At 36.8% G+C, this 21,021-nt stretch overlaps 1 protein-coding gene across 3 annotated transcripts in view; it reads left to right on the top strand.

Moving 5' to 3' along the window:
- The first annotated feature begins 588 nt into the window (after nt 1-588).
- The window catches only part of LOC134849173 (E3 ubiquitin-protein ligase UBR3-like), a 38,932-nt gene continuing 18,499 nt past the window's right edge, over nt 589-21,021 (top strand). For 2 of the 3 annotated variants that reach the window (XM_063866489.1, XM_063866488.1), the window contains exons 1-16: nt 589-808; nt 2,326-2,470; nt 2,752-2,969; nt 6,078-6,202; nt 7,324-7,479; nt 9,352-9,438; nt 9,628-9,776; nt 12,151-12,391; nt 12,916-13,083; nt 13,169-13,302; nt 14,309-14,401; nt 14,964-15,084; nt 15,482-15,663; nt 19,391-19,693; nt 19,907-20,112; nt 20,391-20,538. In XM_063866489.1, coding sequence (XP_063722559.1) covers nt 594-808; nt 2,326-2,470; nt 2,752-2,969; nt 6,078-6,202; nt 7,324-7,479; nt 9,352-9,438; nt 9,628-9,776; nt 12,151-12,391; nt 12,916-13,083; nt 13,169-13,302; nt 14,309-14,401; nt 14,964-15,084; nt 15,482-15,663; nt 19,391-19,693; nt 19,907-20,112; nt 20,391-20,538 — 2,691 coding nt within the window. In that variant the 5' untranslated portion in view covers nt 589-593. The remainder of the gene's footprint in view (nt 809-2,325; nt 2,471-2,751; nt 2,970-6,077; nt 6,203-7,323; nt 7,480-9,351; nt 9,439-9,627; nt 9,777-12,150; nt 12,392-12,915; nt 13,084-13,168; nt 13,303-14,308; nt 14,402-14,963; nt 15,085-15,481; nt 15,664-19,390; nt 19,694-19,906; nt 20,113-20,390; nt 20,539-21,021) is intronic. The other variant, XM_063866490.1, reaches the window with a different exon arrangement.

Genomic DNA, 21,021 nt, shown 5'->3' with positions numbered 1-21,021 from the left:
AATCTTAACTAGGAGAGTTCGTTGCACGTTTTTTGTGCAATGTTAATATGATTTGTTTTTTGAGCAGTGTTGAGATTCATGTGCTTAGTTAAAGCGCAGTCAACATTGCTTGTATGTGAATTTTTTTCACGACCCATGGCTAAATGCAGGTGATCGCTACTCTGCAGGTACTTCCTTGGTTCGAATCATGTAGTCGGCGGTTGTTTATTTTTTCAGGATTGTTTTCTCTCGCAGCAATTCTTAGTATTTCGTAGAACTTTTAGTGCAGCTTCGCCTCTGAATAATTTGTGGTGATTTTCGAAGCAAAGTGTTTCCTTAGAAAATTTTCATTCAAATTTCTAAACTTTTAATGCTTTTTTTGGTCGTTTTATGAGTTTTTTGACCCTTGTTTCATTGGCTGCAAAATTCGTTTTGAACTCAATGACAATCTTATCTCAACAATTTTTCCTTGTGTGCTTCTAGTATAGAAATGGTACTCTGAATGAGCGTTGTTTCTATCCATTTTATTTTTAATTCTAATAAACAACTGAATATATTTTAATGATAATTCGAAGCATTTTTGCGTTTTATCAAAATATCTTCAGGTCGATTTGATGTCGACCAAAGCCAGTTCATCCAAGTCATCGCCGAGTGGGCCTAAGCGCGAGCGAATCGAGCGATCAAACTCGTCGAGCCAGTCGCAAGAATCTGACTTCCTCGTTGCCCTTGGTCGACAGATCAAAAACGACGCTCTGAGAGATGCAGCCGGGACGAAGCAAAGATTGGAGAAGCTTGTCCAGTTTTTGCTGAATGTACACTGGCCATTCAGGTAAAAGTAGACAGGAAGAGGGGTCCCTAAAGTACGTCATAATTATTATCAGAATGTGAAGAATGATCATCATATGGCCTCCTGGATGAATAAAATCAGACTGAGACGTGGACAAACTTGAAATTTTCTTACCGAAGTCGTTTTGGGTGATCTTAACTTGGGCCTGAGTTAGAATTGTCAGTCAATTTTAATCAGCTTTTTACCCGCAGATCTAAGCTTTTTTTCAAATATAAATTCCTGTTTGATAAAAACAGGTATTATGAAAATGTATGAGAACGGGTTTTTTATTTTATTTTTTTGAGACGCCGCTTTGGAAAAATTTCCATTCAAAAATTTAGTTTTTCTCAAACTACTCTACCGAATTTTAAAAAAAGGGGTACCAATGGTAAGTCTGCCCACTTCCCTGTGTATCTGCATACTCGCCTTATCTATTTTTACATAACCCCACTTTCTACAGCCTCCGAAAAAGAGCGTGGGGGGAATTTTTGACCCATATTTTTGGATTATTTAAACGCATATTATCATCTTACCCATATTTTTGGATTATTTATCGGATAGTTTGGCTTCAATGGATAAAACAGGTTGTGGGAAACACCCCTGCATTAGCGGCTACGCCTTTTTTTAAACACAAGTTATGGCCCTTAGAAAAGACTTTTTTTCGAAAACTACCCTCCCAAATCTGAGATTTCAGTTTCAAAATAAAGGGCGGCTTGTGAGGAGCTCCCCTGTAGTAGCAGTTATATCAAAATTTTTTCACACAAAAAGTTAAGAACCTCAGAAAAGTCTAACTTACGATTTTTTGCCGTTTTTTGAAACTTTTCGACTCTTCTCGAAAAATACCCTCCCAATCAGTCCCCCCTTTGCACAATTTTGTGATATCCATTTTTGGCGATGGACCCTAAAATTTTTTTAAAGGCGCCAATATATACTAGTTTTGAAGGGGGAGCGCGCGCCGAAAAAACGCGATTTTTTGGTCAACATTTTCCAAAAAGTGCCTAAAAACTCGTTTTTTCAAAATTTTGCTTGGCGCGCAGAAAATTTGGCCAAAATAGGGGCAAAGCAGTGCTTTGAGAGAGCTCGAAAAATCAATTTGGTCGACCTAAAAAAAGGTCGACAAAATTTTCGAATTTTTTTTTTGAAAATCCGCCAATCCCCCCCCTCGAGTAAATCCTAGATCCGCCCCTGCTCCCAATCTAAGGTTTTGGTTTCAATGAGTAGAAGGGGTTGTGGGAAGTTACGCTGCATAAATGATTACGCCTAAACTTTTTTACACAAGAAGTTATGTCCCTCTGAAAAGTCAAGTTACCCTTGTCCTTCCGCATCAGTACAAAAAAATTATAAACAGGTATTTCCAGCTTTAGCTGGCCTCTAGTTAAATAGTGCGGTGCAAGCAAGATATTAATGTGGTCTCTTACTGCGGGGGTATGTTAATTTGATCCTGAGATGCTTCTTGCAGCTGTTGAAAAATTTGCGGTCAGTATCGTATATCATATGCGTACATTGAGTATGTGTTGCAGCTTCGAATTGAGTGTGAGTAAGATGAATGAGATGTACCCCTGTCCCTCTATCTACTCCTTCGCAACAGACGAGGCCAGATTCCTCAACACCCAATGCATCAACTACATCATCTGCCATGGAGACACCATGCAAACATTCAAACAAGTTAGTGTGCTATTAGTAAATATCATAGAGGAGGACCTGTGTAGACGTTTAATGGAAATTCGGTTCATATTGCTGAACGCTGTGCTGTAGGCTTAATCTATATTTCCAATAAATTGGCATTCAATCAAAGTGTCTCTGTGGTTTTCCTATCTAATCGATAAAAATACTGTTTTCAATAGGGTTATAGGGAAATGACAATTCTATCAAATAATTTTTGAATCTTTTTGAAGTTTCACCACTACTACTCATGTTTTTATCGTCGCGTTGGTTGACGTGCGTAGGAGTTGCAAGTGTTCGATGACTCGAAAGTGTGTGGTCGAGTGTGGAAGCACAACTTCTTGGCCTACAGATGCAAGACGTGTGCCCTGTCGCCTTGTATGTCCCTATGTAATGAGTGCTTCCATCAGGGAGACCACAAAGGTCATGACTACAACATGTTCCGCAGTCAGGCGGGTGGTGCCTGCGACTGTGGAGACGAGAATGTGCTGCTACCGTCTGGGTTAGTTAGCTACAGCAGCGCATATAGTAGGTTTCTGCGCCTCAGGCAATTTAGCGAGATAACGAGCCCAAACTGTCGTTATGAACGTTTTTTTTTTAGAAGTTTCCATGAAGATAGCTTCTTAACTAATTATTTTTTCGCTGGTTCACTAAATGAGAAACCTGTCAAACATAAAAGCAGAGTTTGCGCCTAATTGAACAGCGCAGATCTGTATGTCGGTGTCCCACTCTTTTACCCCACGTTATACACCCCTAATTTATTACCCCGAAACAAGATAACCCCACAACAATTTAACCCCCTTTTAATACCGATAGTTTATTAAGTTCTTTAAAAACTACAGTATTATTCCAATTAAGTGTACTAATTGAAGCCCGAGAAGCCATTCTTAGTTCACTTGATGCCTCTAGCATCTCAAAAATAATTGCATTTCGATAAGCTAAAGAAATAATCCCTCATTCACGCGTTTTAAAACACATAACCTACATGGTTCTAATTGAAGGCGACAAGAATTTGAAAATTTTTACTTAAAATGATACTGCCTTACACTTGAGCGATTGTTTTACCATTCAATGAGCTATAATGCTTGAAGCGTCCTTCCACGTTATTGTATCTTCCAAAGAAAAACAAATAGTGGTATCAGGCCGCGAGTATCATCTTAAACTTAAGAACAAAACCACTAAAAACTGGAACTCCTCAAAATACAAAGCTCGTAAATGCCGAGCTGCGCCAATTACGGATGGCGAAAAATTTTTTTTGAAACGAGGGGTGAGCATAATCATGACATATCTACGGGAAAACATGATGCTCGACTAGTTTGAAAAATATCAAGGAACTGAGCGAGATTAAAACCCCAACCGTCGCTGTCGCCAGAGCAATTCAAGCTTATAATATACGATATTGCCTCTCACTTAGCCCCATTAACTGAAGAAATTTTTCTTCGAACTGCACAACACATGCGCAAGCAACGAGAAAAGGTTTTACCAGTCTCCCCAGCAACCAGAAATTTCACAATACCCTAGGTTTTCAAAAACTTAGTAAGATTTTGACTGGACAAATTGATCAAGAAATAATTATTTTGATCGGCAAACCTGAAGTGCTATGTGTGCTCGAATAATCAAATTTTTTGTTGGCTGACGGAACTTTCAAAGTCGCCTTTACTCTATACATCTTGTTCTTTCAGGAATAGCCCCGGCTTGCATATATGCCTTCTTTCCGAATGAAACGGAAAAAACATACCACCGTTTCTAACCGCCTAAAAAAATTAAATCCTTAAAAAAAACCTGAGAGAATTGTTAGATTTCGAGCAAGCCGCTATTCAAGCTCTTCAGAAAAACTTCCCTCAAAATTATCTGTCAAAAATTGCTTAACTCGGATTAAAGTGTGGGTACGAAACAAACCACTAATTTGCATTAGCATTCAAGTTGTTACCCTCACTGGCTTTCGAAAGAAAAGAAGAAATAAGAATTTCGTACGATGAAATAGTCGAGGAAAATCATAAAGTATGTGATCGCACCACAGATGGTTCGGAAACAATCGCAAAAGTTGACAAGCTTAGCCTATATTTTGGATCTAGTTACATAAAAAGTCTCGTATCGAATCGAGAAGTACTATTCCCATTTCACTATGGATCCCCTTTCACCTTGGATGACCGTTGTGACACGGAAGGATATTGCAATCGGGTACTAGAATTCTTTTACCGTATTTAACTCTTACAGAATGTTCAAAATTAGAAATGGTAATTTTAGGTGCAGTTCACAGCAAATTCATTTTTATGCGTCTGCAGCGCACTTGGTTTGGAGTCAACGAATACGACTGGGACGGTGAAGGTCCTGGGTTAAACTCTGACAGGAACTGTTTTTTTTTTACGGAAATTATTCCGTTTTAAAGAAAATTGTCAGCTCATTGTTTGTCTGCATATGATTTGACGGACTAGTTGCCACATCGTAGGATTGTTTTTTTTTGCTCAGTTTACATAGTCGTTGCTTTTGGTGTTTTCGTTTATTTCTGTTGTTTGTAGTTTTACTAACCTTGTCAGTAAATTTATTGTTTTTTTTTTCGCTTAACACTTTTTTCTGCCCAATTGATTTGATATTTTTTTGGCTAATTGACCTAATTTTGAGAAGTTTTAATCGAAACATTTTTGCTCTTTTCTACATTGAATAATTTGCTAAAATTTTAATAGCAATTATAGTTTGTTTTCATGTCAACATTTTTTTCCGGCTGGATAGGTTTCGGCTAATATTTTATCGCCTGAATGGCCCCATATTGCGTCTCAAATTTTGTGTATGTGTGTGTATGTTTTAAGGGCGAGGGAAGTCAAAGTATTTAATAGTCTTAATTTTTTTGATATTTTGTTTCGGCTGTTTGATTTTCTTGTTTTCCTTTTTTCAGGTGAATAGATTTCGGTGTTCTTCCCCTCCCCGCATTTCAATTTCAAATTTGCAAATTTTTTTAAGGTTGTCATAATATAATGCAATTTAGCATGTCGAACAATTTAACAATTGTGAACACATTTGTTTTTCATACTTAAGATTGTCACCACGATTTCGGCTTATTTTATATCGGCTAAGCGACCAGCAAATGAAGTTTGGTGCTTGTGTGCTTTGAGGGTGAAGGATACTTCCTAATTTTTTATAAGTCAGGTTAATTTTTAAAGGCTTTGTGCTACCGTATTTTCAGCTTTGTAACCGCTTGGTAAATCTTCTTCTGATGTTAGTTTCACATTCTGTTGTCATGGTATATTTTTTATTTATTAGCTTAATTCGTTGTTAAAGATATTGTTTTTTCAACATTTTTGATTTTTTCCCAATTTAGCGGCTTTTTGTGCTGTATCGCAAGTGGTGCGAAGCGCAGCTTCTACTCTGTTCATTTTGATACAGCTAGTTTTTTCGACTTGTTTTTTTTTCAATTTTCCCGTTTGTATCGCAAGTGATCCGAAGCGTGGCTTCGCCTCTGTGTTTGGTCTTCTTTTTTATCTAACCATCCTCGAAGATATTGAGCAGAGTTGTTGAGGCTCGTTTAAATTATAACACCAGCCACAGCTCGCAAAAAAAGTTATAAGACCAGTCCATAATTTGCGTGTGTTCGAGATGAGTAGGTTTGTTTCAGTTTTTGTGTGAACCATGGTCACCAGAAGCCAGAGAAGGGAGCGCCGGACAGACTGTTGTCGACGGCCAAAGTCATCATTCCCCACTTGCTGCTCAGACTGGTCAGCTCTCTCCGCCAATACGAAAGTGAGTGCAGGAGGCTGGACCACAGTTGAAAGCAAACAGTTGCTCAGAATATTGCGGCCAGAATTTGATGAATTTTAAACGAACTCCAAAAACAGTTTGTTTTAAATGAACTCCAAAAACAGTTTGTGAACTCTAAAATTGTGTTTTAATCCGTTTTTTTATATAAAATCAGAAGCTGAACACTTGACACTTTGCTTCAGATTGTGTTTAAGGGTTGAAAGATGTCATTTCACATAGGAAGCGAAAATTTTGTTACTCTTCAGCTCGACATCGATGTTCATATTTTATATTTTGACAAAGCGCGACCGATTAATTAAGAGTAATGGACGAAGTGAGTACTCTTATATAGGTCTTGCTGATTTTTAAAGTTTTTTTAGGAAAAAGTCTTAAAATTTGTTCACGCTCAATTTTGAATTTTTTTTGCGGTTTGACTTGTGATTTCTTGCTAAGTTCAGTGCATTTCTATTGTTAAAAGGAAGGCAAACTCCATTATCGAAAATCGTATATGTCACGAAAAACGTGATCGATTTCTAATTTCGAATATGAAAATTAATTATCAGATTTCCCAGCGAAATAAAAGTTTTACCTATTGATCCAGTTTTCTCAAATCATAAATTGTTCTGAAAATTCGGGGGCGTTAGACAGTGCCGAAGTTAGAGAGTGCCGAAAAAGGCGGGAAATATTGGAACGCAATTTAAGAGGCTAGCTTTTGGCGGGAAAATTAATAATGACACTTGAAACTTGTTCAGACTCAATTTTGGCGCCAAAATCGATGAGCAAACAAAACTTTCTTTTCTTTTCTCAATTAGTTCACGACAAATAAGTCAGTTTCTTTCATTTTCGGCACTCTTTAACAAATTTTTGTTTTCGGCACTCTTACTTCGGCACTGTCTTACCCAACCGAAAATTCTCCATCATAAGTTTTTCTACAAATTGAAAGAGCTTTAAGGCCATCTAATTTTTTTAAGTTTCCTTGCGTTCATGGCTATTTTCCGACTGTCAGTTGGCTATGTTTTAAATAATGTAAACAGCAAAAAATTGGCTGGCATCTAGTTTATTTTTGTAAAATTCATCATTTGGTCCTATTTGTAGCGCAACCAGATAACGTTTTTTCGTGTTAGTTACAGTTTCGCCGAGGAATTCGGTGGACGACAAGTCTCTGGATTTCAACAGTATTGTGGCATGGCTTGAAGAGCTAACTCTTCTGGGACAGGCCATGAGAAAAACGATCACCCAGTTGATGCTGTGCCAAGAGACCTATTTGGAGATGACAAAGTGTATGTATTGGGACTCGATTGAGCTCATTCACGGTTTTAGTGCATTTTTTCTTCTGTATCCTAGAGTTTATTGCGACTTCTGTAACTGTTTTTTGGCTAACTAATTGTGTAACCAGTAGTTTTACAAGGATCTCGAGGCCAAACCGTTTGGTTGCTAAGTTTCATAACTTATATTGCGTTCATTATACTTTATGGCATAATGAACTCATAATGAACTTAAATTGCGTTGTTTCGAGGGCAAAAATTCCTGTTCGGCAAAATCAGGTATTATTACACTTGCGAGAGCAAGTGTTTTGAAATCCGGAACACGACTTTTTCCAGTAAACAACTTTTCTGGCACGTTTTAACTTCTCGTTAACTTGCTTTTTTATTGAACCTTCACAAATCTAGTTTTCTTCTCACTTGGCCTAGAGTTAAAGCCGTCGCTTTTTTACCCTAAGGTCTGAAGTTCGAGTCTCGGCCGGACCTTTTTTTTCAGTATATATAGTATTGTAAATTTTTTTTCGGTTAAAACTGAATTGTTGGACTTCCGTTATTCTGTTAAACTTTTTTTTGCCTTAGTTGTCACATCGCAAATTTTGTTTGTCCTGTAAGCAGCTTTCAATTCAAGTGCAAGTATTGTACTTTGCAAGTTAAAGGAGGTGGACTTGAAACTTCTAAATTTTTTTCTATGTCACTTTGTTTTGTTTTTCGGCTCCACAGGTTTCTGCTCAAAGGTTGTCGGCTGAGTTGCCACCACTGATTTTTTTCTTTTCTTATGCACTAAGCAATTTTTGTGGTTGAAAGTGCAATTGTTGTTCATTCTAGTCTCAGGTGATTTCTTATCTCAAGATTTTTTATGAAATTGTTTTCTCTTTAACGTGTGTCTGCTCAGAGAGTGCCGGCCTTATTTCCTCTTCGTAAATTTTGTTCCATTGCTAATTTAATTTTCAAGCCTATGCCGTGTTAGCCTAGAATGAACTTCTATCGAGATATACGAAACTTTAGTTTTTGGTAGAACTAGTTTTTTTCAACATTTACCTTTTTTTTTCGTTTACGTTTAATCGCAAGTGGTGCGAAGCTCCGCTTCGCCTGTGTGTTAAGTTTTTTTCAGTTTTTGACATTTGAGTTTCAAATTTTTTCACTCATTCGATTCTATCCCTATCTTTCAAGGCTGCTATTTCATTTGAAAAATGAAGGCCAAGCAAGCCAGAAGTCCTATCAAATCCGAAATAAATAAGCTCAAAATTTTCGGTTATTTTTTTTCCAAATTGCTAGACGCGTTTATTGTTGTACTCACTCGACTTGAGTTACTCTCTGCTACTTTTCCTGATCAATTTTTTGTCTTCCTTTAGTTGGAAGTGCTCGCTCTCAATGTAAAATTGTAACGAAAGAAGTTTTTGTTCATACGTTATTTCATTTCCAGATAACAGTGATACGTTTCCGGATATTAAAATTGCTCAATGATACGTCGTTTTTGTCTTTTTTTAGCAATTTTGTTTAATTGCGTTTTTTCGGTTATGGTAATCAACTCTATTTCTATAAACTTGTTGTTGTGTGACCGATAATTTTTTTAGGAATTAATATCAGCGTTTGTTTTCTTCAAAATCATTTGTTTTTTCTTTGCAGCGTCTCTTTCTGGTCTATATATCTTTATTAGGTTCGAGTTTTATCGAGCATTATTTTTCTAAGCAAGAAGAATAATTATGAGATTTTCAATTGGCTTGTAATTGTTTTTGACCACTTAATCCCGACCATTCAAACTTGGTTAATCTAGTTTTAATTGGCCGATATTCTGTTTTATTCAAAGTTGCAATATGCTGCGACATATTTCAGACATACTTGGCAGTTGAAAATGATCATCCATGCAAGCAACCCAATAATTTATTTCAGATCTAGAGACTGTGGCTAACCCGGAGAGGCTGTCAGATCAGCTGTTCGCACAAGAAGAGTTACTGAACTACCAGAAAAGCAGAGGATGTTAGTTTTATTGGATATACTTGGCAATCCTTCTTAGTACATCAGGTGTTCACAAATCATTTTTTGGTGAAAACATCTTAAATAAACATCATTGCTTTTCTATATTGTAAAATTTCTTTTTGAATGTGTCAACTTTTCTAAACATATGTAAAAGAGTTTAAAACTGGCAAGTTGGTATAAATTGTGCAGATGATGTGGTGATGAAGTCGGGCCCCCCTCTGAGGGTGTTTCCGAACAAAAATTTCATCGAGGAGATCTTCTTCTGGGGTGTGGTGTATGGACTACCAGAGCCACTAACCACTTTCTTCCTCAATCTGCTACCAGATCAACAGTACAAGGTAGGTCGAATTGGCTAAACTTTACGAGACATATTAGGTGCGACTGTTTGAGCTTAGTAAGCAGAAAAAATCAATTTTATGTTTAAATGCCGGCTTCACTATCTCTCCATGATTAATTTTTTTCAACGTTTGTTTTTGCATGCTCAAAGAACGAGTTTTAGCAAGTTTAAGCTATTTCGTGCAATGCTTGAGAAATATTTAACGGGCTTTTCACTTGACATAAGTTTAAAAGGTCTCTATGTTGAATTTAGCTCTATGTTGAATCTAATGGTGGGTTGATGCCAGGGTTTTCACACGGGTTGCAAATCTTGCTTCGAAATGTGACAGATGAAACCCTTTTAGTTTCCGAGATATAACGTTTTTTATGGTTTTTATGGTATAAATATGAAATCCCCAACCCTTTAGTTGGGTGGTGTCAGGGTTTTCTCAGTGGTTGGAAGTCTTACTTTCTAATGTGATTGCTCATATCCGTTTAGTTTCTCATATACGACATTTCTTATGATATTTCAAAAGTTTTCACAAATTTTATATACTTTAACCTACCAAAGACTTTAAAAATTTGAAAATCTCGACCTTGTGGCGTTTTGCTGTCAAATTGTTCGCAGATTTGGTCTAAAACTTTGATTGCTCAGTTTCTTTCAGTCCTTGAATATGGTGTTTTTTAAATGTTTTCGAAAAAGTTTGACATTAGTTTTGTTGTGGCTTAACCCTCTGTTGTGCTTAAACCTTAGTTAATTTTTTTTCTAAATTTTGTTTTCACTTTTCATGATGTTTTTAAGTAATTACGCTGGATCAAACGATTGATAGTAGCAATTGATTTACGTACAGGCTAAGGAAAATAATTAACTAAATTGAACAATAACCTCTTTTTCTGAAATTATTGATTTTGCAAATGAAAGCTTTTCAGAAGTTTTTAGGACGTGAAAAGTTATGTTGTGTACGGTCGGCCACTGTAAGGTTTTTTTTTTTGGTTTGAAAGTACAAACATCTGAATCCCAGTATTTTGGAGATTTGGCCGTTTTAGTGAGAAAAGAACTTTGAATGTGATTTTTTTTAATCATTAATTTTTGAATGGAAAGCGTTGGTGGCTGTTCTTACGTTTGCATTTAATTTCGTTATTTTTTGTCCCCTGCTATAAGCAAGGGCATTGCAATCCGGTGCTAGAATTTTTTCTAGTAAATAAACTTTCTTCACAAGATCTCCAATTTTTAGATCTCAACTTCCAATCTCGCCAAATTGCGTGTCAGCACTTGCATTTTCATTAATTGGTCTAGAGCTTCTGAAGCGATACTGAGTTTACAGTTCAAACAATTTGTAAAAATGAATTGATCTTTCGTCGGCTTTATTGATTTTTCCCAATTTGGCAGGCTTGCTAGCCGAGTGTTTTAAATCTTTTCATATTTTCGCTAGCTAAGCCGAAAATATTAGAGCCAATTTTGGTGGCACTCAACGACTTTTTGATAGCTTTTACTTTGCTATTCGGTTAGTTGTAAAATAACACAATTACTGCTTTTTCAATTCATCAAATGAACCGGAGAAAATCTATTTGTTTCAAACAACATTAGAATGATAAAAACTAGATTTCAAAAATTTTTTCCGTCAAATTTTTTGAATTGCTTAATTTATGCATAATTTGATTTCAAGTTTTCAATTTCATTACACGCAACGTTGGTGTGGATGCCTTCAGTTTTTTATATTCGAAATTCATACATCCAAAACTGTCTGTTTGGTTTGTTTTTTGTGCCACTTTTGCTGAATAGAATTTGCAATTTTTTAGCATATGTATTTGCTATATTTGTGGCTAGTGCTAGTAAATTGTCATGGATCCGTGGTGAAGATGCGAGTACAGGGGACTCTAAATCTTCTAGTCGTTTGATCGAATACGCCACAGCCAACTTTTTAATTGTCAGTTCTTATTTTTACCTTTTCTTAGTACACTTTATAGAGCTGCTTTTTTCTTCTGTTGCTGGTGTTTGCGAAGCGCAGCTGCGCCTATTTGTCTACAAAATAAATCAACAATACATAGACCTTGAGTTCATGGACACTTCTTTCACTGGCTATATTTTTGTGAATGAGTGAAGTCATTTGCAATGCTCGCAATAATAGACTTAAGATGTAAGATTGACTCCTTTACTAATTAGGCGAAGTATGATATGCGTAGCATTCATTGCTTGTTATTTTGCTTCTGCTGAACGTTAGAGTTGGACTGGTAGACTTTCGACGGTATACTCATGTTTATAGCTAAGTTTAGCTTTTTTGCAATTTTTCTTGATTAAAGCTTGCAGCATTTTCCCAATAACGTGTAGTCTGTGTATGTAAACGTTTATAAATGTACATTCCCTTATGCATGTAAATTGCATTTATCCGTTTGCAGAATGAATTTGCGCGGGTGTTTCTGCGCCACTACCCCTCCCTTACCCACACTCTCCTCAGCAGTCCCTCCCGCATTGACGCCATCGGAAACAACATCGTCCATATCAGTGTGCAGCTGTTCTCCAACGAGTCTCTAGCCCTCGAGATGGTGCTATCCGACGAAGACCTGCTGCATGTGCTCCTTACTTGTCTAACGTACATGGTACAACAGCTCAGTGTCCAGTCTTCCCTTTTCGAAGGAGGTCAGTGACATTGTTCAGTTTGAAAATGGCCGAAACAAAGATCAATGTAATTACCACTAAATTATTATCATGGCTTAGTTTATATGTAATTTGTTCTCGTTTTTTTTGTATATATTTAACGGTTACGTATCAGTATTTAGACAACCGCGTATTCAGACACTGTATTTACCAATCAGAATCGAGACAAGGAGGAAATGAAATTCATTTCTTCCTTGTCTTTATTCTGATTGGTTAATACAGTGTCTGCATACGCGGTTGTCTAAATACAGACGGCACTCCAAATTTAACTCTTATATACTGAACTGTCAGTTTTTGGGCTCGAAAATCACTTTGAAGAAAGCAAACTTTATTTGGACGTTTTTTATTGCGAGGGGATCAAAAGTATTAGGGGGATCCAACGGCTTCAAATCAATTCCAATATGAAAAAAAGTAAGTGAGCAAAAAACTGTTTGGCACCATAAAATGTTTTGTATTTAATTAGAACTTAAAATTGCTTGTTTAAAGTAATTCGTAATCGATCTTAGAGTACCACTCGACCGTGGACGTTTCCATGGAAGTGGTGTCCAGGCACTGCTACTGGTCAATATTCTCTGACTTCCTCAACCTCCTCGCCCACTCGTCTGTCGTGGCGGTGTTCCTCCGTTGCACTCCCCTCATGCGCAAATATTCCCAGATCTTGGAGAGCTTCACAGGTAATGAATTCAAATCGAAACTGATATCTGTCACTCGGCTGTAAAATTTGAAGTAATGTTAATTCTGCTAATTGCCACTTGACAGGTATGGATGTGCAGAAGAGGGCTCTGTTCGAACACATTGAGTACGAGAGTGGCAATTACTTGACTGCATTCAGTGTGGAAATTGAAGCCTGTGCTTCCCCCATTTGGTCTCTTGTTTATCACCACTCTCTCATCGTACGTTAAACCAAAACTTGTATTAACTGGACTAAATCTACCACTTGATCCAATAGTAATTGATGCTTACACCTTATTTAGTCTTTTGTCTTTGTACTCCTTTGTCGTTCGCCTCTCCTCTCCCACCCACCAACGACAAAAAAAATCCATGTGAGCCATCGATATTGCAGGGTTATACATGAAGATCAATCTGTGTGGGATTTAGCAATTAGAAGTTAAAGGAGCCGATCTTTGTTTATAGCTGGACTATCTTTTGACTTTTTTTAACTTTTAAAAGGTCATTCCATAATTAAGAGTGATGAACGTAGTGAGTCTTGCTAATTTTTTCAGGAAAAAGTCTTTGTTCACGCATAATTTTGATTTTTCGCGGTTTGACCTGTGATTTCTTTTTATTTTCAGTACATTTCTTTTGTTAAAAGGAAGGCAAACACCACTATCGAACAGCAAAATTTTTAAGGTCAATAAAAGCGTGACCGGCTTGTAATTTCGAAAATGGAAATTAATTGTCAGATTTCCCAGCGAAATAAAAGTTTTACCTATTGATCCAGTTTTCGCAAAAAGGGTTGTTTAAGAAAAAAGTGTCCGTCATAAATTGTTCTGCAAACTCAAAGAGCTTTAAGGCCATCTAATTTTTTCATCGAAATTCAAAAATTAAGATTTTTGAAAAAACGTCGATTTTTTTTTTCAGTTTCCTTGCGATCATTAATCTTTTCGAACTGTCAGTTGGCTATGTTCTAGCTGCTTAGGAAGATCGGCTGTTTGGGAATTGCTAATAAAACCGGCTTGCCATCTATGGTATAGCTTTGCCTGCCTGCATATTTTAGATTCTGAAATGTAAACTCACCCTAAAACAACAAGCACGGATCGTGAAGCATATACAGAGCCTCGAAACTCCGAATATACAATTAAGATACGGATACGTATATCATTGCACCTTCCCTTCCCTAACGATTTAATCTTTTGGTCGTCAGAATCAACATTTTTTGTGTATTTTGACCCTTTTCAGAATAAAAAGAATAGCCTGGAATTGCTGCGGATTCTGCACACGGATCTGCTCGATACCATCACAGCCCTCGGTATCAACATCGACTCAAAGCAGGTTGGGCTTTTACACACTCTCCTAACACGCAGATATTAATTTTAAATCCTTTCACGTTGTCATAAGGCATTAGCCCTTTTTGCGTAACATGATGGAGGCCTGGGAACAGCAGATGTGTGCATTTCAGTACCCCTACCCCCATAGTATACTCACCATTTTGAGCACATTTGTTTTGCACACATTACATCGTAATATCACGAATATAGTAGCAAAATTAGGCGCAATCCATATCAAAATGGAAATTAACCCTTACTTGACATGGAGACCTCACTTATTGTTTTGAGTCTGATGCTGTCGGATGAGGCTCGTGAGAAAGTGAATTCTGTTTGATTTAGCCAATTTCGGAAAATTTGTATTGAGAACGAATAGCAGAAAGTTATTTCAGTGAATCAGAGTTGAGTATTCGACTCTTTTTGGGAATGAAAACTTGCATGAAAGATAAATCCAATCTCGGGCTAAGTTTTGGAATTCGAGTTTGGAAATTTTTTCAGTATGCTTCGGAACATCTAATTTGAAGGGGAACATTAATACCTTCTATTACAAGCTCTTGAATATGTTTTAGCTCTACCCGGACGACGTCTGTTTCCACTGGCCATTACACAGATCCTTCATCATCCTCCTCACTCGCGTGCTAAACAAACTCGACTCCCCAGAGGAAGGGAGACAGCTCAAGGACCAAATAGGCACGCTTTTACTCATCTAAGTTCCTCGCCATTCTAGCTTTTTATTGCAAAGCGAGTTATGAGGTCAGACAACTTTTTTCAACCAAATTCACAAATCATAGTGCATAATTAAGGCTTAATTGACCAGCATGATCTAACTATAACCACTTTACACTTTATTAAAGAGCGGTATTTGCTGTCAATGAACGAATTTATTTATTTCAAAAGGTCTGCGGGGCGTTACTTTTCATAATTTCTTTTTAATCTCAGTTCAAATTCATTTGCTAAATGGATGGTGATTTAATAACAAAGTCCAAAATGGAACGAAAAAACGTGAAAGGCAAACGCACAAACAAACTGTAAATTGTGTATTTTTTCTTGCTTGAAACCGATGAAGGGCTTTATCTTAATTTTGCAGGACTTAGTAAAGAGACAGTGAAGCAGGTGATGTTTGCTCCCCTACACCTGTTGTGTAGAGTGAATGAGATCATGTGCAATGTGTGGGTGCGCAATGGACACTCGGTGATGCAGCAGAGTGTCACCTACATGCAACCGCATTTTAGCCACTCTCTTGTAGACGCCGATCTTCTATTCGTGCAGGTGTCAAACATTAGTCGCTTTTATCTTTTTCTATTATTAGACGGCCCAAACATAAAGATAAGAAACTTCGTTCTTCAGACTTGACTCTGCTTTTTTTGAATTAATTCAAAAAATTGAGTTCAACCAATCAGAATCATGCATCAGGCATTATCAACCTATCAAGCATTAGGTTAAAATTTTCAAAAAACCAGAAATCTCAATTCTGGACTGTATATCAATAAAGAAACGTTGCTTTTTTTAAATTAAGTTAAACGGATAAACAAAGGTTTTCTGAAACGAACTTTTCCATTTTAGCTGTTTTATTACACAAGCGGATCGTAGTGTCTTGATACGAAGTGCACTTTTTTTGTAACCGAAGTCGCAAATACTGGTGCTAATTTTGGTGGCACCAATTTTTTTCCTCAAAACTGGTTAAAATGCCGATGGAAATACCTTCCACTCAACTGTTTGCCGCTTATTTTGCTATTCTCGTTTTACCAAATCACACGGCATTCGAAACTTGCAGTCGGGGATTTTTGACGCATTTTTCGGATTTTTTTTTTCATTTTCTCAAAACTACCCTATCAAATCTGAAATCATCAAAGACTGCAAATAACAGAAAATGTGATTAGAGTCGCAAATGCATAAGCTACTACGTCTTGTTTTTGTAGAAAATATTTATGGCCTTAGAAAATGCCCAAATTTATGAACTGTTGGTCGTTTCTTCGAACTTATTTTTTTCTCGAAATTTACTGTGCCGAAAAGCAATCTGAGATCAAACGTTCAATCGCAAGAAACTGTGTTAGGAATCCTCATTGGATAATTGATGACAGCTACCACTTAGTTTTGTGGAAAAATTTTATAAAAATGAATTGTCTTATTTTGAAATTTTGACCGTTTTTTAAGATTCTTTTGATTTTCATTACACAAGCAATGCCTGTGTTATAGTATGAACTATCTTTTTTGTTAACCTAAGTCGCAAATATTGTTGCGACGCAAATATTGTTGCGATAAAACGTGTTGATTTTGAAAGTGTTCATTTTGATCAATAACCAGCTATTAAGTACAGCCAATGCTAAGGATTTTAACACAAGACTATAATTGTTCCGACTTTCGTAACAAAATATTTGTGCTCGGGGTGGTTTTTTTTCAGATAAATTTCGACTTTTTGACAAGCCATTTTTGACGGGATTTTTTTATCATTGAAACAGTATTGTTGTACTGAGTTTAAATTGGGAAAGATGTTTCCCCTGTGATCATTTTTCTTCAAGCTATGGGGGTTCAAAAATTGCCATTTCGGCCAATTTGGGACAATTAACGCGCGACATGTTCGCGCTATTACCGCGGAAGCGGAGGTTTAATCCGTCATAGAAATTGTTCCAAATTGGTTGAAGGAAGCTTATTTCTCATAATTGATTTGTAACTAGGAGCAAAATTTATCACTTTGTAATTAATATGGCGTGTGGGGGGATGATTTTACAAAAACTCTCAAAATAAAATCATTTTCCTTTTATTTTTGTTACATTTATTTTTTTCATGTTATTACTGCTCAGTAAATTGAAGCATATTAGTTAATAAATTTCTTTTTTTTTTTCAAATTGACTGCTAATGCGGCATAATTGGTGTGCGTCACTTAAGAAGTTTTGTAGACTCCCAGTAGCGTTCTCGGTCATATTTTTGCTTGTGTTTGCGAAGTGCAACTTCACATCTGTGTCCTAAATCATTCTTCCCAATTTGAAATTGAGGGTTCAATCGAAATAAAAAGTAGCAGTGTTTCTGCCTGCATAAGCAGCTACGCACTTACTATTTGTAGAAAATTAGTTGACTTAAAAAAAAGACCGTTCTTTGGAGTCTTTTTATGTTCCTCTAAAATCATTCTTCTCAATCTGACATCTAGGGTTCAATCGAAATAAAAGGTAGCAGTGTTTCTGTCTGCATACGCAGCTACGCACTTACTATTTGTAGAAAATTAGTTGACTTAAAACAAGACCGTTCTTTGGAGTCTTTTTATGTTCCTCTAAAATCATTCGTCCCAATCTGAAATTGAGGGTTCACTCGAAATAAAAAAGAAAAGCATTTCTGACTGCATAAGCAGCTACGCACTTACTTTTTGAAGAGAAATCATTCTGAATTTAAAAAAAAGCTACTTTCTGAAATTTTGACCATTTTTCAAAAACGTTCATTGGAAGCTACCCTGCCAAATCTGTGATTAAGGGTTACATTGAAAAATTCAAGTGCGCAAAATGTTTGTGCTCTTTCTTTTGCTACAACTGTATTGTATAAAATCATATTTGGTTTAAGAAAAATGTTCAAATTTCGGAATGTTGACCGTTTGTTGGATTTTTTTGTTTTCCTGAAGAACTTCGGTGCCAAATCTGAGATTAAGGGTGAAACCGAAGAAAAGTGTAGTCACATATCCAGCATCAACGGATTCTACTTAATTTGGCAAGCAAGCAGCGTTGATGGTAATACGTGAAATATTTGATAATTCGACCAATTTTAACCTTTATGGACTTAGAAAAGGTCAAATTTTTAAGGTTTTGCTCGTTTTTTTTGTGGAAAAATTTCAATTTTTCTGTAAAATGAACCTGCCAAATCAGTTATTGGGGGTTCAAAGAAAAGAAAAGGCTGCGCATATTTTCTTTAATTTTTGAAGAAATTTTTTTGTCACAAAAAAATGTAAAAAAGTTTTGTACATAAAAAAGATTTGCCAGCTTTTTTGGAAACTTGGGTTTTCTCGAAAGCCTCCAAATCTGATATTAAGGATTCAATCAAAAGAACACATTAAGCCCGTTTTTTCTGCACAAGAGTTTGTGCCCTATTTTAATAAGTAAAATTTTTTGTGGCTTCTAAATTAATCAAGCGGAGATGTTTTACTGATTTCCTTCGCTTAAACTTTTTCTGTACTTTTGATTAACAATCAACCAAGAACTTTTCAATTTTTGACCATTTGGAAATTCCGCATAACGTTTCGCATCATTTCATTTAAATTTATTAAGTGGTTACCTCCAGCTGTAACTGGACCCCTAGTTTTTTTTTTTGCTGCATCATCATATCTTGATTGTTTTTTTTTGGGCGGCTATTGTTTGAAAACTGCGAAGTGATCATGGCGCAGACGCTAGGAATGTTGATTTCTAATCTCGGCGTCAGGTGTTCGATACCGGAACCTCGCAGAGTTTTTCGTCTCTTAGTTTTTTTTCTCTCATTTTTAGTGTTAATTTTTGAGAGCTTTTTTTGTCGCTTTTTTGCTTGTATTTGCGAATTGCAGCTTCGCCTCTGTGTGATAAAATGTTCAACAGCTTCAAATTTAGCAAGATTAAAAATTGAGCATGACAATTCGCCAGCTTGTAGTTGAACGGTTTTTCGATAGCGCAGGGAAGTGTTCTTCATTCAGACAGAGAATTAATATTATAACCTGAATTTATAAAGCAAGCCCTCAGAAGTGATATTTTGATTTAATGATAAGAAAAATGATCATCATCATCATTGTGTCTTCTTATAATTTTTCTCGATACTCAAAAGTGTTCCGATTGTTTCTCCGAGAAAACTTCTTGTCGTAAACTAGTTGAGAATTAGCCCCAACTCTAAAGTGAGTTTGGATTATCGTAACCGTTATTTCGTTAATCCTAAAATTCTCATTTCTAATGTGAGCTTGGATTGTCGCGTTTTTCGATTAAGATTTAAAAAACAGACTGCTAAATAACTATTGGTTCACAAAATCTTCTTTCAATATCGCCTATATTTTAAGTTCGCCGCCTCGTATCTCAGTGGGGACTACTTTCTCGACCGAGTGCTAGCAGTACAGGGTATGAAGCACTGGTTTTCGATAGCCGAAACAAGTGCGGAGGGCCGACTGTCCTCGGATGTCGAAATCTCCCTGGCAGAATCCATCCTCCGACTGGTGGCTCTTGTCGTAAATTCTCGCCTGTCACTGGGCATGGAGGAGGAACAGTTTTGCAAGGACGAACTGATGGCTTCATTGTCTGTAGGAGACAAGCCATACAGTCAACTCATGGACATTGTGACTGAAAAAATGAGCCATAACTTATCTGTGAGTGATCTAATGTAATCAATCACAATCCAGTTAGTTCTAGCCAATTTGAAGTTCAAATTTGAACTTTCTTTGTAGGTTTTACATGCTCTTTTTTTCCAAATGAAGTGAACAAAGATAAGAATCAATGGTAGTGATCTAAAAGGAGAAAGTCTTGGATAAGTTTGAAAAACCCCTTCCATCATTTTCGGGCTTAGTTTGAGAATTTTCTAGAACGAGTTCAAGGAAATGACGGAGACTATGATGGAGATGTTGGCAGTGTTCTCCCCACCTGGACTGGGCTCAGATGGGGTGATGCGACAGGGTATCTACCAGTTGACTCTGCAATCATGGCTTCTCAGCTTCGACCCCCTCCACACTTCCCTCCGCTCAATCAGGAAGAGTGACTTCCAGAACTCCATGCACAGATACTCAAAAATGTGAGAGGTCCTTCGCTTCATTCTTCTAAGTTTATCGTTCACATTTGACTAGTCCACTCTGGAGCTCTAGACTTTGAGAGATTCTGATCAGTATGTTTGATCCGATCTGCTCTGAACTGCCCATAGCTACTTCATGCTGTGTACTACTTTATAACTAACGGATGAATTTTTTTCTGTTTTTTTTTGTCTGCGGGTAAACATAAAATAATTTTGTCAAGGACGTACAAAAAGTGACTTCCATTCAGCCATTTTGAAAATTATCCGGGTTTTTTCTTTAGGATGGCGGATAACGGCTACTGCTCAGCGGCTGATAACCTATGGCCGCCCTTCAAACCATTGAAGCCAATTAGTTTTCATTACGAGAAGATTCTCTCCATCTTGGAATCAAAGACACTCCTCGGCATCATATTTACAGTTCTTTTCAAGGTAAGTCTCTTTCAGGAGTTCGAAGTACCACGACTTCATACATCCTAACCCCTCACTACCCAAAGATTATGGTTCATTCTTGGTAGACTAAATCGGGAACTAAGGGCTAGCGCGCCAAAAAATTCTTCCAAAAAGTGAACTGAAACGTAGTTTGAGCTACGGAAAAACAACAAAAAAATTGACTACACAAAAAAAAACGACTCTCCTAGTTAAGTCGTGCAGTTTTTTCACGCTCAACAGTTTTTTTTTGAAGCTTAACTTTGGATTTTTCGTTTTCATCAAATTAATTTGTTCAGTTTTTGCTTTCCTCGCTAGTGTTTACGAAGCGCAGCTCCGCCTTTCTGTTAACACATTTTTTCAGTCGTTTTTGCCTAAGTTTGACCAGTATGAGGAAATTCACTGAAAAAAGTTTCGGGGGGGTCAAAATACGAAGTCTAGAACATTCAAGTAATTAAAATCGATTTCTTCCTTTTAATAGTTTGA

The sequence above is a fragment of the Symsagittifera roscoffensis genome, chromosome 1 (genome assembly GCF_963678635.1).
Source record: "Symsagittifera roscoffensis chromosome 1, txSymRosc1.1, whole genome shotgun sequence".
NCBI classification, from domain to species: Eukaryota; Metazoa; Xenacoelomorpha; order Acoela; family Convolutidae; genus Symsagittifera; species Symsagittifera roscoffensis.
The sequence above is the reverse complement of the archived record's forward strand: the minus strand, read 5'-3'. Positions and strand labels throughout refer to the sequence as shown.